Genomic DNA, 15,925 nt, shown 5'->3' on the forward strand with positions numbered 1-15,925 from the left:
TAGCCTTTTGAAAGTGAGGCTATATAAAACAGTTTCGTCCAGAGTGACGTACACACCCGTTCGTATTGCTCCGAATCGTCGTGAAGGAGCGTCCTAGCTTGTGTATATTGTTTTCTTTTTAAAAAACCAACCGTTGTTTCAGCCTGCTGAAGGTAACCTTTTGTCGTTTCTTACTCTTATTCATCCCTGTACATGACAATTTTGATTTATTTGGCAGCGACGCGCGAACCGTTGCCAGTTTTCGCCTCGTAACATTCGTCAGTGCCATGCTATGGCGGTGTCTCAATGAGATTTTCATGTTTTAGGTGTCGAAGTGAAGTTTCCTTTCCAAGATGCGTGAATACAAACTGGTTGTTCTTGGTTCTGGAGGAGTTGGCAAGAGTGCTCTGGTAATGATAGCGTGAAACTCCTTTAAATCTGTCTATGAAACGAGAATTGATGTTCTGTGTATTGATTTCTCACGGTAGGAATATGAAGAAGCAGCAATATTCTAAACTGTATCAGTCGAAGTGATTAGATCTTTTATTAAGCTTTGTATTTTCTCTTTTTCTTTATCAGACTGTTCAGTTTGTGCAAGGAATTTTCGTCGAAAAGTATGACCCGACGATCGAAGATTCATATCGAAAAGTAAGTATACTCGAAGTGAGAATCAATGTCGACCGGCGCCCGTTTTTCACAAGCCGATATTCTCTTCTGACATTTCGTGTCAAATTTTTGTTCTTTTACCCCAGCAAGTTGAAGTCGACGGGCAGCAGTGTATGCTGGAAATATTGGACACAGCAGGAACGGTAAGTTGGACCACTATTTTGAGAAAGTTGGTTGGGAAAGAGTATCAATCCAACTTTATGCCATGAATATGTATATTTCTTGTCAAATGAACAGCTTGCTGTTACAAAACTCATAACAACTTCTCTATTTACCCATAGCATTTTATAACTTCTTCGGAGCTATGTAAACAGGAATAGCTTTGGTGTGCGAAAATTTTCCTCTAATCGCTCGGTGATGTATTGGTTAGGTGCAGAAGTCTGATGTCGGCAAAACCATATTTTATTTATTTTGAGTGTGCTTGCAAAAGAGAAATTGGAAAAAAATTTAAATATCGGAACCTAGAATGTTTGTCAAAAATTTTCACTCTCTCTGGATTTTCTCTTTTACTCAGAATTTAATCAGCCTGTCTGCCGTGCAAGAAGGTTTACGTGTTAAGTAATTAGCCCTAATTAAATTGAAAATACTTAATCTCACCCCTCTATTATTTATGGTTTGAATATTCTAATTAGTTCATCTTGCGTGTAGCCAGATAAGCAAATTAAAACCAATAATTTTACAATCATGTTTGTCAGAAAAAATGATATTGAGCCTGCTCTTCCTTAAAAATTTCACCCATGACTAAGGTTAGGTTTGATAATGATTCTATGGAAAGATATGTGATAAACTCCAGAAGGAGAGGCATTATTATTAGCAAATGTGTATATCTGGCTATTGGGAGTTGAAGGCACTCAAAATTTGTTAAATAATTGGTTTGGTTTAAGTGTTTGTCACATGCTTGATGGTTGATGGCTAGTTACTCCCATATCCAATCTTAATTAAGATTAATGTCTATATATTTGTGTACTGGCTTCTAAACATGAAATTTGGTAGCTTTTCTGTCCTCATAAATGTTTTGGAAACAAATTGGTGTTATTTATTTGTAATATAATTGCATTTGGTTGTAAAAATTTGGCACATATAACAAACCAAGAGGAATATGACTGTGGTAGTCTAGGAAAAATGCTCAAAGTAATCTTAGATTGTATATTGCTTATTTTTGTGAAAAATTATATTAATTATATATCACATTTTGGCAGCTGGTAATATCTTCCTGCTGGAAAGATATCTAACATTAATAGACTGCACTTGGTCTTTTCCCTTCTGTAAATGGAGTAAAAATATTTTTATACTAGTTAAAACTTAAATGTTTCTCACAACCCAGTGTTCAGATTCCAATCATACCCATTTGTTATCTACAAGTTCATGTTTACTTTCAAACTGGGAAGATGCCAACATCATCAAACCCTTCATAACACAGCTTTCTCACATTTCCAACCCCAAGAACTGTAGTAATTCTATTTTCCAGAAGTTTCCTTTACATAGGGACAAACATTTACCTTGGTTTGAAATATTCACTTTGTTTAATAGAGTACTTTTAAAGGTTTTATACAAATATTTGTACCTTTTTGGTAACATTAAATATCTCACAAGAATGGTTAGTACTAAAATGTGGCTCACTGGACCACGACAGAACTTTCTAGATAATGGGAACATGCCAGAACGTGCTGGAACACTGAAACAAGCCAGAACACCACAAAACATTGTTAAAAATAACACAAATGAAATAGAAATGGAAAGTATGTGCAGCATGGGTGAAATAGTTGAACAAGTTTGTGGCCAAAATCTCTGCATGGAGAGACACGACAAAGCCTCTGCACTGAAAATTGCCAACTAACCCACTTTCAAGAAACTTGAATACAGCAAACTGAGAAAAAAGTCTGCAATGAGGAATAAGTGATTAATGAATTTACACGTAAAGTATATTATGTTGTCCAATTTTTGCACAGCATAGAAAACTATAGGATAGATTGCTACCTAACAGACCAACAAAAACAAATTCTTTTTTGTAATATAAAAAGCAGAGACATGACCAAAGATTGAGGTGATTACTGCAGATTACAACTGCAAAAATAAAAATGGTACACTTAAAAAATACTTTTTTTCCATGTTAGATGAAGAACAACACAACTGTAATGCATCCATTACACTAGTCCTCCAAAACATCTATAATTAGGTTACTGGTCAATGGGCACAAACTGAATACAATTTGAGTTTTGATTTTTATACATTCTTGTGATTAATATTTATGGGGTTCTTAGTTTTATTATTATTTTTTTAACATTCTAAGTGGTGTTCTAGCATGTTCTGGTATGTTGCAATGTTTCCGGTTGTTCAAGTGTTCTGGCATGTTTAGGTTTTCTGGTGTGTTCCGGTGGTCTAGTTTTCCATGTTTTTAGTAAAAGCTAACTAGAATCGTTATTGCAAACCCTCAGAACTTACCTTAGCAGTCTTTGAAGTAAACCTTTTTATTTGCCTTGTAATTGAGCATTACAATTCTCATCATGTTAATTTTGATAATTTCCTTTTAGATCAACCAATAATCCCCTAAGTGATAATTTTCTTTATTCACATCACTCTTCTGCCTGATAACATTTGAAATTGTAGGGAGAAATTCTTTTTTGGTCACTCATGGGAGTTAAAGTGTTAATGCAACTCTAATCAAGCACTGATTCCACAGAGTTATTGTTGTGATTTACAGGAACAGTTTACAGCCATGCGGGATTTGTACATGAAGAATGGTCAAGGCTTTGTTTTGGTGTACTCAATCACAGCGCAATCTACGTTCAATGACCTTGGGGACTTGAGAGATCAGATTTTAAGAGTGAAGGACACAGAGGATGTAAGTGAAGACCGATATGTATCCCTTAGTTTGTGAGCTGGTCCATGTTATTAACACTTCTGTACAAGCATGTGTTTGCCCTCTGTAAAGTAAGAGGCCATGAGATACACAAACCAGCAAGAAATCTGCTTGGGGTCTGACTCTGATAATTAGTGCTAGACTCATAACAAACAATGCAACCAATCAGGACCCAGTGTTAACCCAAGGTTAAATTTTATTCTGGGTTTCTTTATTCCTTTATTCAAAAGCCTCTTTGAGATAATTTCTTGTCTTCCTTTTAGAGCCAAATAGTCGTATTCTAGACAAAAATAATTTGACTGAATTTTCTTTTAAAGCTATCAGATATGAAATCAGATTTCACACTAACCCTGGGTTATCTTAATCCAGCTTTGAACAACTTGACCCAGATTTCAAGACTTGTTTCAAGTAAAAATCAAATTGCAGGTAAATGAGAGACTAAGAAGCCATTATGTGGCAAACAAGCTATATTTTAAAAGAAAACAACAACAACAAAAAATACGGAATTTGAAAGCTGTGTGGTGATATAAAGCATAAACAGAACTATTTACATGTGTTAATTTTTACATAGGTTCCAATGGTCCTTGTTGGTAATAAATGTGATTTGGAAGATGAAAGAGTGGTTGGGAAAGACCAAGGACAAAACTTAGCAAAATTATTTAATAACTGGTGAGTGTCTATGTAAGATCCAATCTATCAGAGGGTAACAACATGTTAGTTGGGGAAGGAGTAGTCAACAGAAAATTTTATGCATTTTTTCGGAAACACACAATGTTATGAAATGCAATCAGGATATACAGAGCTCTTGGCAAACCATATCATAGGAAACAAAAGGACAAAAAAAATGGACTAACAAAGAGAAATAGCTAAATATCTGGCTAGTGATGAGGGACATAGGTAAACACACAATGTCAACTTTGCTTGTTGAGCCAGGAGCTTGGAGAATGGGCTAGAGACCTTAAGGAATGGAATAAGGGATATGGGTTGTAATGAAATGAAAAATCACAAACAAGTGCTCTGAAAAATTTGTGTTGCTATCAAACTCCCCTTGCATGATATTTGCAGAAGTTTCCTTCCCACCCTCCTCTCAAGAATAGCATTCACTGCCATGTAGGTTTTACTTTTAACCCTTTAACTCTCAAGATATGACTGTTAATTCTGCTCACTAGCTGCTTAACATTTCCTTGTAAATTAGTGATAAGAACTTAGTGCTAGATCAAGATAACAGCTTCTACCTGATAAGTTTCAATATCCTTGTTGCCTGTTTGCTGGTTAATGTATGTATATTAGTGGAGAAGTTTCATATTAATCTCTTCTGGGAGTTAAGGGTTAAGTTCTCAGTGTTACAGCCATTTTGACTTTCTCATCCCGCTTGCTATTTTCAGCGCCTTCCTTGAAACATCTGCAAAATCAAAGATCAATGTGAATGAAATATTTTACGACCTAGTCAGACAGATAAACAGAAAAACACCAGAAACTAAGAAGAAGAAGAAGAAGAAGGGTTGTGTGCTGTTGTGATGATTCCATTTGAACATTTTTCAGTAGAAAAACTGGAGATCTGCGTCAGATGTTTGTGACTGAATGGCTTATGATTCAGGCTGAACATCCAAAATTGTTTGTAAATTATTTTGTGAACGCTGCTGGCAGAAGATGGGAAAGGAGAGATCAGACAGTAAACTAAAGTTATCATAACAGACTTGTGGTTGTTTTACATACAAATTGTAGGACACCTTGGGAAATATTTTTAAAATACAGTAAAAACATAATTTTTTTATGTTGAACATGTACAGTACGTACTGTAAAATCTCTGCTTGAATGATGTGAGTGCTAGATAGATAGTAGACATAGTCTTGGGGAATAAGCGAGAGATTGGGAAGGAAGTTCTCTAAGTTGTAAGCTTTTTATTTACAGTGTTTTGTGTGGTTTTCTGACGTTGTAAAATTCATGCGTTTTTATGCAATTTATTTCTTTTATCTTTTTTCTTGTTTAAGTGACTACTGAAATAAACTTTTTATATGTTAAGAATTGCTCTTAGACGTTGATCTCTACAATTCGTAGATCAGTATTCTATCATGACTTCATGGAGAACACAATTCCTTAACTGTCTTGTGATCATTGCCTTCATGTGTTGTATGATAATTATACAATGATAAAATTATTACAAATCGTCAGTGGAATCCAGAAATCTTTGAATTCATGATAGAGTGCAAATTATCCAGACAGTCAGCATTTTTATTTGTTACGTTTTGGTTCATTATTATTTGTATTTGAATCAAGCCATCATTTCCATGCGCATTTTGACATGGCAAATGATTAGCTTGAGATATATTACTTGAACTGAAGAGAATTAAGTATGGATCACGAAAGTCCCACTACGGCCAAAAACTATTGCAACAAAGGTTTATAAAAGCCAATTTTATTTGGATTGTTTTCATCAATTTATTCCTATATCTCAGATGATAATAAAACGTAGTGTGAAAGAATCTATGACGTGTGTGTTGCTTTTACTTAGCACTGTTTGTTCTTACTCAAAGAAATCCTGTGTGTTACGAAATGCAAAAAACTTGTTGCTATATTGTAAATTTTGCGATGATTCTTTCGGTTCCTTCTAGCCACTTCCTCGTCGTATTAGAATCACCATATTTGACCGCGTTTGATGTAAAATGGATGATGTCAAAGAGAATGATAACTGTGATGGGGCCCTTTATTCGCGCCGAGAGGAAGTTTGGACGATCATTCTTTTATCGATAACGTCTATAAAAAACTCGTTACCAGGCTTTCTCTTCTTTTCTGCTGTGCGGAGCGATAGAGGGCCCTTCCTCATTCAAAGAAGGCTGAACGAAAGGACAAGTTCTCTCTCAACTATTGAGCTTAATGGCTGGCTGGGTTCTTTAAAGTAACCGCTGACCTCTAAAACTCTTCTACGTTCATAAATGTTGAACGTTTAAGACACGTGACTTCATATCTCATGACTTCAAGTCTCCTTGGCTCGTCAAATGTTACACAGATATATTCAAAATGTCCATCTCCTGCAAATAATCCACGAATAAAATAAATCTTCTGAACGAAAGCCCCCTGAGATTGATTTCATTCGAACGTGGGAGACCTGGGCAAGACTCAAAGTAGTTCTTACGCTGAGTAACCCCACCCAGGGATATCCCGCGCGTCTTGGGAACTCATGGGACGTCTGTGAATTAGACTTCAAAGTCGTTATGCTGGTCATGCTGCAAAATGAATGAGACGGCAGTTGGGTAACTTTAATATATGACTATGAGTTTCTTAAAAGTTGGTGAAATTGTTTTAGCACCATTCAAGGTTTCCAGGGGCTCTATATCCATGTTGTCACTGAATTGAAAACTCTGATTGGTTTACGTCAGTAAGGCTTGTCGTTTTTGAGCGAAGAACGATGACACAGATGAAGGACTTTTCGACGTGGTGAGCGAGATATTTTAAAACCAGATCCAGACAAAAAGGGGAAATAATAATTGAAAAAGAGACGATGCGTCATCACTCACTAATTTTACTTCAGACTGCTAAGCATGCTTAACTCGGATGTTAGCTACAGCAAAATGCTGATGTCATTTCTAAGCATGGCAATAATATCATCAAGGAGAGTGTTCACCTTGTTTTCAGACATTTTTTGTTGATAGGAATCTCTTCAGTCGTTGCTAACAACTGATGCGAGATCCTCAGGAAAGAGGGAAGTGTTGAAAAGTATTACCCAGACACTCGTTCATGAGAATAGAATGCAAGTTTCAAAAATCACACAAGAAATTACACGTAAGTAGCAACTCGTTACTCCTCTGATACAGTATTTTGAGTCAAATGGTACTTTTTTTAAAAGCTACTTACAGGTTTTTAAAGATATCTATGAAGAGGACTGAAAAGTATTTCAGAATAGAACACGTTATTTTTGGAGGGACAACTATATTCAGATGCGAATCGATCATCGTAGCCGATCGATGTACCAGCGTTTTTCAATCAAAATCAGTACATTTTGGAGAGCGACTGATTTCTGGAAAGAACACATTTTTGGCATGGAACATACCTAATCATAGAACATAGATGAATGGTTTATTGTCCAAGAGAAAGAAAGGAGTATTTCTTTGAAGAAAACACGATGTTAGTAACAAATTCGCCCCCAAATCTATATTTCCTTGTTCCTAGAAAGTTATGGGGAGCCCCCTGCTTTCTTAAAGCAAATATCTGTGTCTCTTTTTTCCCAAAAGGTTGGTTGAAAGGGCTCTAAAGTTTACACTCGCCTGCCCTGTCCTTTTAAAGTGCGACATACTTGCATTGAGTGTAATATCTGTTGCAATTTAGGCCTAACTGTTCAACTTTTGTCACTTTTGCGTTCAAAACAGGAAAGGAGATATGAAGTAGCGTTGGTTTTTAGTAATAAGCGTGGAGAGGTTTCAATATTTTCAATATAATTCAATATTTCAATATCCAACAACCACAGGAGGTTATTTAACATGCCCGAAACAAGTAGCAGTAACGAAAGAAAGTATTGGATAGTATCTGAAAATTTAATGCTCATAACCGGCCGGATGAAATTGAAAACAAACTTTCGGTGGAGTGTTTTGATGCATTTCCATTCTTTATTAAGAAGATTAGAAAGTGTTTCTGTAAATTGAAATAATGATGAGCTGGAACCTAACTCTGACTCAGGATTTCCGGCAAGTTTAGGCACTGCATCCGAAGGAGTTTTTTTTTTCTTTTCCTTTATCTGATACAAGTTCTGTTGGTTCTCTGCAGAAGCCAGTAAGTGGCAATGAATTGATAATTTTTAGCGCCTTATTTAGTCTATAGGGTACTGATGGCGCATTATTGAAGTTGTCCGGAAACTGTGAAAAGAAATATTGATACAATTTACTTCTTTACGTGTTATGATCCGGTAACAACAGTTCTTGCTTATTGATTTCTTCCATGCAAAATTGCATATGATACGCTGTCTTCTGCTTGAAACTGGGGTTATTTGAAAACTAATTTGAAAATCTTGAAACGGGTTATTTGACCTATTTAGGAGTATTGAGAACTGAGAACTTTTACATCAAACGTTTAGAACCGCACTCTTTTGTAAAATGTTGTAGTAAGGAGTTTCCTTAGGTAAAGGAGCTTGAAATTGAAGAAAATGTGGTTTTGAAGCATAGTAGCAGGAATTCCTTTTTTTGAAACAGAACGTAATTCCTGCAATGGCTAAACGTTTCTGAACAGAAACAGAATTTTGAAGATGAACGTTATTTGGAAAGGGGCATGAACAGGTCGAGAACGCAAACGAGGAAGGGTAAGTATTATTATTGAGAAATGTTTTTGTTCTCATTTTCAATTTATAACTTTTACTGTTTTGACCATCCAGTTTGTTTTTGTGGTTTTTTTTTTTTTGCTGGACTCAGCTGTACACAAGTGGTCACCCCCCTTTCCGTGTTTTTTCCACATGATGTAAGTTTGATGTTTGCAGCTCAGAACATTCTTGCCTTACGGCCAGCAGACGTTACGACATATGCCCCGAGATAATATGACTAAGACTTTTTCAACACAAAATAGACAAACAGCTGCTGAGAAAATCCTACAAATGTTTCTATTCAGCAGCACATGTTCCACTTCGTTTTGTTGAAAAAGTTTTATTTTTCGTAGCTTGCAATCAATCCCTAGCATGATTTCAGAAAATAAAAAATTGGACTGTATACAAATGAGATTGTCAACATGTAAAGTTTCTCAAAAATATGGGATGATTTATTTTCTTCAGTCCTTCTCCATTTCCAACCATAGTTAATCACAGCTTTTTGTCAAAGTGGTTTATCATTGGCTCAGTATTCTGAAGCTAGAGTAAAGTCGCCATAAACTACTGCTTGTGGTCTCAAAATGTGCACTTTTCACCAGCTTTACGTCCTCAAATAAATTCAGTGTTATTTTAATCACACACTCTCCTGTCACATCTACTTTGTGTTCGATTATGTACTTGGAACTGAATTACACTATCAATGACTTCTGTTTAAAATAGGATTTCGCAAGGGGCGAGCAGTAAATTAAATCGCCGTGGGGGGTGAGTTTCTGATTGAAAACCTTGCTGCGAAGAAATGGGCTAAGTACATAAAAAACAGCTTGTAAATGTATATAACCGTGAGCAACCGATGCTATTTAGGCCTAGACTATTAACGGAAAAAAAAATTCGAGTATCTTCTCCCTAAATTTTCATACGCGGGTCGATTGCAATTACATACTACCTTACTAATGATCGGCAATTACACCGAGAGATGATCATTGCGCTAAGCTGTAATTGCTCACTCATGAAGAAAAAGTACTAAGGTAAATTTTATATTTAATCGAGAAGTTTATTGTCAGGATGAAAAAATGGCCCAGAATTGCCGTATATACCCTGTGAAGCCTAGTTTTTTTGTTGTATTCAGTGCACCCGTATACGGGTAATTTTTAACTTGCATGATCTTTATTTGATAGGACATAACTTTAGTTCTTAGATACCATTACAATTAGGTTGTTTCATAGAAAGGCTTTCGATCATCCACAAAACAAAACTACTACATCTAAGAGCAGAATCGCAATTTTGGTTGTTTTAACTCCACCCAAGATAAAAAATTACCTTTTCTGTTTTTCGAATTTCAAATTGACAAAGGAAATGAATCTTAACTGATTTCTATTTATAGCTTTCTTAAAGAAAATATTTTTCATTACGGGGGCTAAATGTTCAACCAAAATAATACCGAAAAACCTAATAAAATTGTCTCACGAGCGGTATTTTTAAGGTGATATTTGGTCATAACCAGTTTACGTGGGTTAAAAAAAAAATAAAAACTCTGGTTCTGTGTAAAGAAAGAACGTGCTTGAATCACTTTCTTTTGCACAGTTACCAAAATTTCGATTTTGCTTTTATTTTTGGATCAAAAGTTACATTTCGGAAATCGAATATTCAATTCTAAGAATCTCATTAACTCAGTTCGTAAAAATCGTGAAAATTAAAGGTGTCAATATTCACTTGTTTATTTGACAACTTTGGACATATATCTCGTCAAATTTTAGGAACACAGCAGATGGTATTGCAATCTTCATAGCGGTGTTACTTTTGTCCTCAGATACAAAACAAAAAATCACCTGGGCGGACATATAATATATTAAGTGCCAATGAAAGAAACTTCTTGCAGCATTTCATTTTCTACTTAAAGTCGAACAGCATACGACGTGCGGATCACTCGTCGCCGGATTACAATCACTTTCATTCTAACCAGAAACTTCAAGTAAGTATAAATTGCTTTTACTGTGACTTTTTTCATCCTTGTACTTAATTTAAAATCTCAAACAAAGCCGTAGAGCCGTACATTTTAAATGATGAAATTTAGTCTGCTGTTTGTCGCAAAATTGTGCGCCAAAATACTTTCTCTTTGAATTTTAAAATCGGAATACTCGAACAAAGTTGAAAGCTACTTATAAACTTTACACAAGAGGAAATTGTTGGTTTTTCATGTAATGGATAAAGTACACAGCGAACGCAGTAAACGTCTGTTTTGTCTCTTATCTGTCGATGGTGCGAAGGGAAACACGTCATACCTTGAAATTATCTTATTTCTTTTTTCACAAGCAGAGTGGCTTAGACGGAAATTTAGAATGCGCATTGATCAATGTCTGCTAATATGCGTTATTTTTTTGATATCGAAAACTTTTATGATAAGGGATACCCTTCTCTATTTAAACCAAAATCCGTGAAAAAAAAAAAGATTGACTCGATAATTTAGGCCTTTCGACTTTTCCGGATAGAAGGTGATGTTGAGACAGATAATTATAACATCATAAAATTTAATGAAAACTGGAGGAAACTTAGCCTTTTCTTTAGATTCTCCTTGCGCACTAAACCTACACTGCATTCTGATAATTCACCTTTTCTTCCTTCTTCCGGAAATTGAAGTTCCATTCATTAATAATCTCCGTAAACTGTGTCTTGTTTAAACGGGATATCGACAGGACTAACCTGAGTTATTTGGGATCTCTTTCAAAGCAAATAAATGGCGTTTAGGTTTATTTGCAAGACATGAACGCAAATAGAACACTATTGCACGAAATTGAATTCTCAGAAACTTTGCAAATGCGATATTTTAATTTACATTTTCGTGAAACATAAAATGCGTATATAGCGCTGGAAAAAATTGACCCGCATGCGCAGACTGTATTCAGCTTAAAGGGAAATGAGCAAACAAATAAAATTATCAGACATAGGGAAAGAAGGTGATCGCTGAACAACTCTTCACGTACCAGTTTCAGTGTAAAGAGCATGTAGGGCACGTTCAAGGCAACTAGGGCTCAAGCTGTGCATTTGATTGAATTTTTCAGAATGTTTGAGGACAAAGTAATCAACTCCACTCGCAGATTGTGATGGATGTCTGCGTATGACGTAAAAAAGCGACAAAAATACGAGGTGAAACGTACGAGATAAAGAACATTTACGAAGGAAAGAAGGAAAAAAAACAACATCGAGACAGTGGTTGAAGTTCAAAATATGAGTATTATAGCAGTGGTTTTGCTGTCAGTTCTGGACGTATTCGCTGCCCTAACCAACACCGCTATCCTATGCCTTGTACTGCCAAGAACATGTATGCGTACAGTCAGTAATTTATTTCTCGTAGGTCTGTCATTGACACAGTTTTTGATGACGGTCTTAGTGATTCCATTTTCGATAGTCACCCTCTCGCAACAGTCATGGCAGTTTGGTGAAGGATTTTGCCAATTTCAGGGATTTTTTACTATTTTTCTCTCCATTTCCTCTGCCACATTCATTTCTGTTATTGCAGTGGACAGATATTTTTCACTGGCTAACCCAATGAGCCATACTGCAAGAGTTACATCGACACATGTTCTCTTCACTTCGATATTCAACTGGTTTCGCGCTGCGTTTTGGGCAGCTTTTCCTCTTTTCGGCATCGATGGACTCAAGTACAAATTTGTTCCTTCGATAAATGGCTGCAGATTCCGTTTGGATCTTAAAGGCTCGTACTCTATTTACTATTATTTTATCGCCATGGAGAGTTTCCTTCTCACGTCCTTCACGATGTGTATAATGTATTTCAAGAGCTTTCAAACCGCGCGCAATAGCGCTCGTCAAGTTCGACCAGGGAATATACAAATCCAGGTTTTACAGAATGGCGAATTCACTTCGGTAGCACAAACAAAAAACAGTTTTCAGAGTTTGAAAGCGAATGTTACCTTGGCACTAATCATTGGGTCTTTTTTGCTGACGAGAGGTCCGCTGGCGATTTTCAACATCGTCACCAGCTTCACTAGTGAAGGATATTTTTCCGCCGGTACGGAAACGACTGTGTATTTTATGGTATTTTTAGGGCCATTACTAGATTCCCTTGTGTATGTTTTGCTCAACCGAAAGCTGCGAAAAGAGGTTTTTCTTATTCTGCGCAAGTGTGTCAAAAAAGGATCGGTTGAAGAAGAACCCAAAGACATTGTCGATTATTTGAGGACGCTAACTGATAACTATGTTTCTACGAGAAATTCATCCACAGAAATCAGTTGAGAAACCGTGAAAGACTGATGAAGATGCAATCGAAAAATCCATTTGGTCTAAATGAACCTAACATCTTCAGTAAATCTCAAGATTAGAATTAAGCAAAAAACAGCGATAGGAAATCAGTAATGCCATTAAAATAAGGGCGAGAAAGAAATTTATATTCCTAGATTACATGCTTTTTTCTTTATCTATTTTAAATTGTGTTTCAACAGCAAACTATAAAATTTATCATACCCTATTCTTATGTTAATATGCCTCCTCGATTTTCTATTTCAAAATAGTTAAACCCAGTGAAATGGAAAGATTAAAAGCTTGCCTGTTCGCGTATGCGGGAAAGCTTCTAAATGTTTTGCATAATTGTGAAAAAGGAAATGTGATAATCCTCGGCTATTACCGAGAAAACTCTGCTTGTAAATATGTGAATTACTGTTAGGTTCTATAGTGAAACATCTTTAGAGATTTATGAGAAGTTCATAGATTACTTCTTGAAAATTTCCTGAGTACGGATAGTAAGACTGACATTTTAATGATCAGTCTTTGAATAATATCGCTTTAATCTTGCACAGGCCTTTCAGGCGCACATTAATTCATAATTCCGGTTTCGATTTTTCAAACCGGACTCAAACAGCTGGGAATGAATTTTATTTTTTGATGAAATCAGTAGCGAATAAAATTTACCGCCTATATATACAAGGCATAGCAATCATCAGTGCAACATTAATTATACGAGAAAATCAATTTGTTTTTACGCGCATTTTTGAGTGTACAAATTAATCTGAAGTTTGATTATATCAGGTCGGTGACATGTGCTAATCCGGCCAACGTTTTCTCGTTGTGCGATCTTGCTTCAGACAAGTGTTTACCCTGGTCAAATTTAGTGACATGTTCTTGGCTTAAAAATGTCAATTCTGTGTAAATGCATCAACATGTAGTCTATATTTCAAGGCGATTTCCTGTGAAATCTCAGACAATTCAGTTTACTGTCTAAGTTCCAAATAAGTTTTCAAGTTGTTTCCAGAACCTAATGTTCTAAAATAGCATATGCATTTAATCTTAATTCGACTAATGTGGGCAGTTGAATAAAATATGAACAAAATTCTTGCAAACATAATTAATCGTCTTTGTTCTTGGGGATCGAGCTACTGTAAATTGCGGTTGTTTCAAACCAAAGAAGGAAATAATAAACAATTAAAAAAAATCGACAACTGAATGTTCAATGCACTCTGTTTCTCTGTTTTGAAATAATCGGCTGCTGTCACACTGCGAATTAAATTCGTTACTTGGTTACACTGCGGAAGAAAAAAAATGACTGCATCTTGCAACTGCTAATCAAAGATGAATATGTTTGTGCCTCATTGAAGAAAATAACTTGCCATTGAGATGAGGCATCGAGATGAATTAACTGGTTACATATTGTCGCCGGAGTGAGCGCTTGTTTGAAGTGGACAGGGTTTTTCGGTCTCCAAGATGGTTTACGCTGAAGTTGCAGCGACCTTGTGTTCAAATGCACAAGTTCCTCTTCTCTTTTAATCTGGCATGACCCATCCCCAGAGAAAAGGAGCCATTTTAAGAATTAAGAATGTTTTGCATTCTTTTTACAGAAATTTCATCAGAGAATTTAAACTCTGTAGTACGCGCTTGAGAAAAGCTCGCAGTGTCTTAAAATCCTACTCAGCTTAAAGAGAGGGGAAAAAAAAACAATGAAGACAGGAAGCAACCAATCAGCTTAGGGTTACTATGCTAGAGGCTCTCTTCAACCCAATCAGGATTCCGGAAACAATTTTGTGTATGTTTTTTTTTCTTTCTGTTTTTGTTTTGTTTTGTTTTTCAAGTATCGGCGATCATAAAATAAAACCGTGAATACAGCTGCACACCTTTCACCTTAGCGGTGTGTTGTTTTACACAAGACAAATCATCGCTTTCGAATCAATTACTGCTTTCAGATTCTCCAGAACTTCTCGTGAATGCTAAATTAAACATAAAAACGAATAAAATCGATAGGAAGAGGTTTCCAAGGAGAAATTTTCTTGTGCACATAACTTGACCTTAATTAGATGGATCTGGGTAGATTGCAGCCGCCTTTAATCTTCTGACTTTTCATATTTACTAATGCAAATTCTATTTTTATCTTTCATGAGTACTTATTTACCTTGATAAGTGATTTCTATTTAATGCAATAAAAGAGCAGAGAGTAAAATGGAGAAAATATCATCAATTTTTTTTTTGTTAGGAAATTGTTCTTAAAAGCGATGCCTCACTCGTGTGGCAACAAGATAACATTAGAGCTTTAAAAATAATCTCTACTCACGTGTTTCTTTGTATATTTTCGACCCTGGCTTTTTGAAAAAGAAAAAGCACAGACATTCCTTTTATTTTGTCACTTCACTTTCAGGGACCTTACGAAAATCCTGACATTAAAAGCATTAACGCTTTAACCATAATGTGACAATGACAAGAACTACAGATGAACACGCGCATAAAAAATTAGATGGGAACTCCAATTAACTACGTGGAGAAACTAAACATGGCTTGCATTTTCATTTTCAGTTTTAGAATTGATGCCCGGCTTTTTACAGTCAGCAAAAAAGAGCTCTAACACCGACATATCAATTAAATGAATCTAAAAAATTGCGAAATTTATAAATTTCTTTTTCAGTCATCATTTTCGATGCTGCGGTCGTAATTGTGTATGATTCTTCATTATAAGCTGCGAATATAAACGTTAAATACTTTACAGGAGGTAATAGTTATCGGCTCATGTATGCGTTTTGTTTTCAAGGACTTCTGGTCAAAACAAAGTTGCGACCCGTATGCGCGGACAAGATTTGATAAATTGGCGCGATTAATGTCAAATAATTACAAGACTCTGATTCTCACTTCCTTGCGAACACTTC

The 15,925-nt window shown here is 35.8% G+C and overlaps 2 protein-coding genes across 3 annotated transcripts; both read left to right on the top strand.

Annotated features, from left to right (window-relative positions):
- The first annotated feature begins 14 nt into the window (after nt 1–14).
- LOC113665889 (ras-related protein Rap-1A) lies at nt 15–5,988 on the top strand. Its single transcript, XM_027181619.2, has 7 exons — nt 15–152; nt 306–389; nt 559–627; nt 732–788; nt 3,347–3,487; nt 4,077–4,174; nt 4,891–5,988. Exons 2-7 carry the CDS (start codon nt 333–335, stop codon nt 5,021–5,023), a joined length of 555 nt encoding a protein of 184 aa, XP_027037420.1. The 5' UTR covers nt 15–152; nt 306–332; the 3' UTR covers nt 5,024–5,988.
- Nucleotides 5,989–7,010: 1,022 nt separating this feature from the next.
- On the top strand, nt 7,011–14,233 carry LOC113665880 (G protein-coupled receptor 161). Of its 2 annotated transcripts, none has more exons than XM_089207666.1 (4): nt 7,011–7,285; nt 8,686–8,792; nt 10,544–10,758; nt 11,846–14,233. In XM_089207666.1, the coding sequence occupies exon 4, from the start codon at nt 12,012–12,014 to the stop codon at nt 13,035–13,037; it is 1,026 nt and encodes a 341-aa protein (XP_089063792.1). In that variant the 5' UTR covers nt 7,011–7,285; nt 8,686–8,792; nt 10,544–10,758; nt 11,846–12,011; the 3' UTR covers nt 13,038–14,233. The 2 variants fall into 2 exon arrangements, with proteins under 2 accessions (XP_089063792.1, XP_027037411.2); XM_027181610.2 differs by having other exon boundaries at nt 10,597–10,758.
- Nucleotides 14,234–15,925: the final 1,692 nt, after the last annotated feature.

Source organism: Pocillopora damicornis, chromosome 5 (assembly GCF_964200805.1).
Source record: "Pocillopora damicornis chromosome 5, jaPocDami1.2, whole genome shotgun sequence".
NCBI classification, from domain to species: domain Eukaryota; kingdom Metazoa; phylum Cnidaria; class Anthozoa; order Scleractinia; family Pocilloporidae; genus Pocillopora; species Pocillopora damicornis.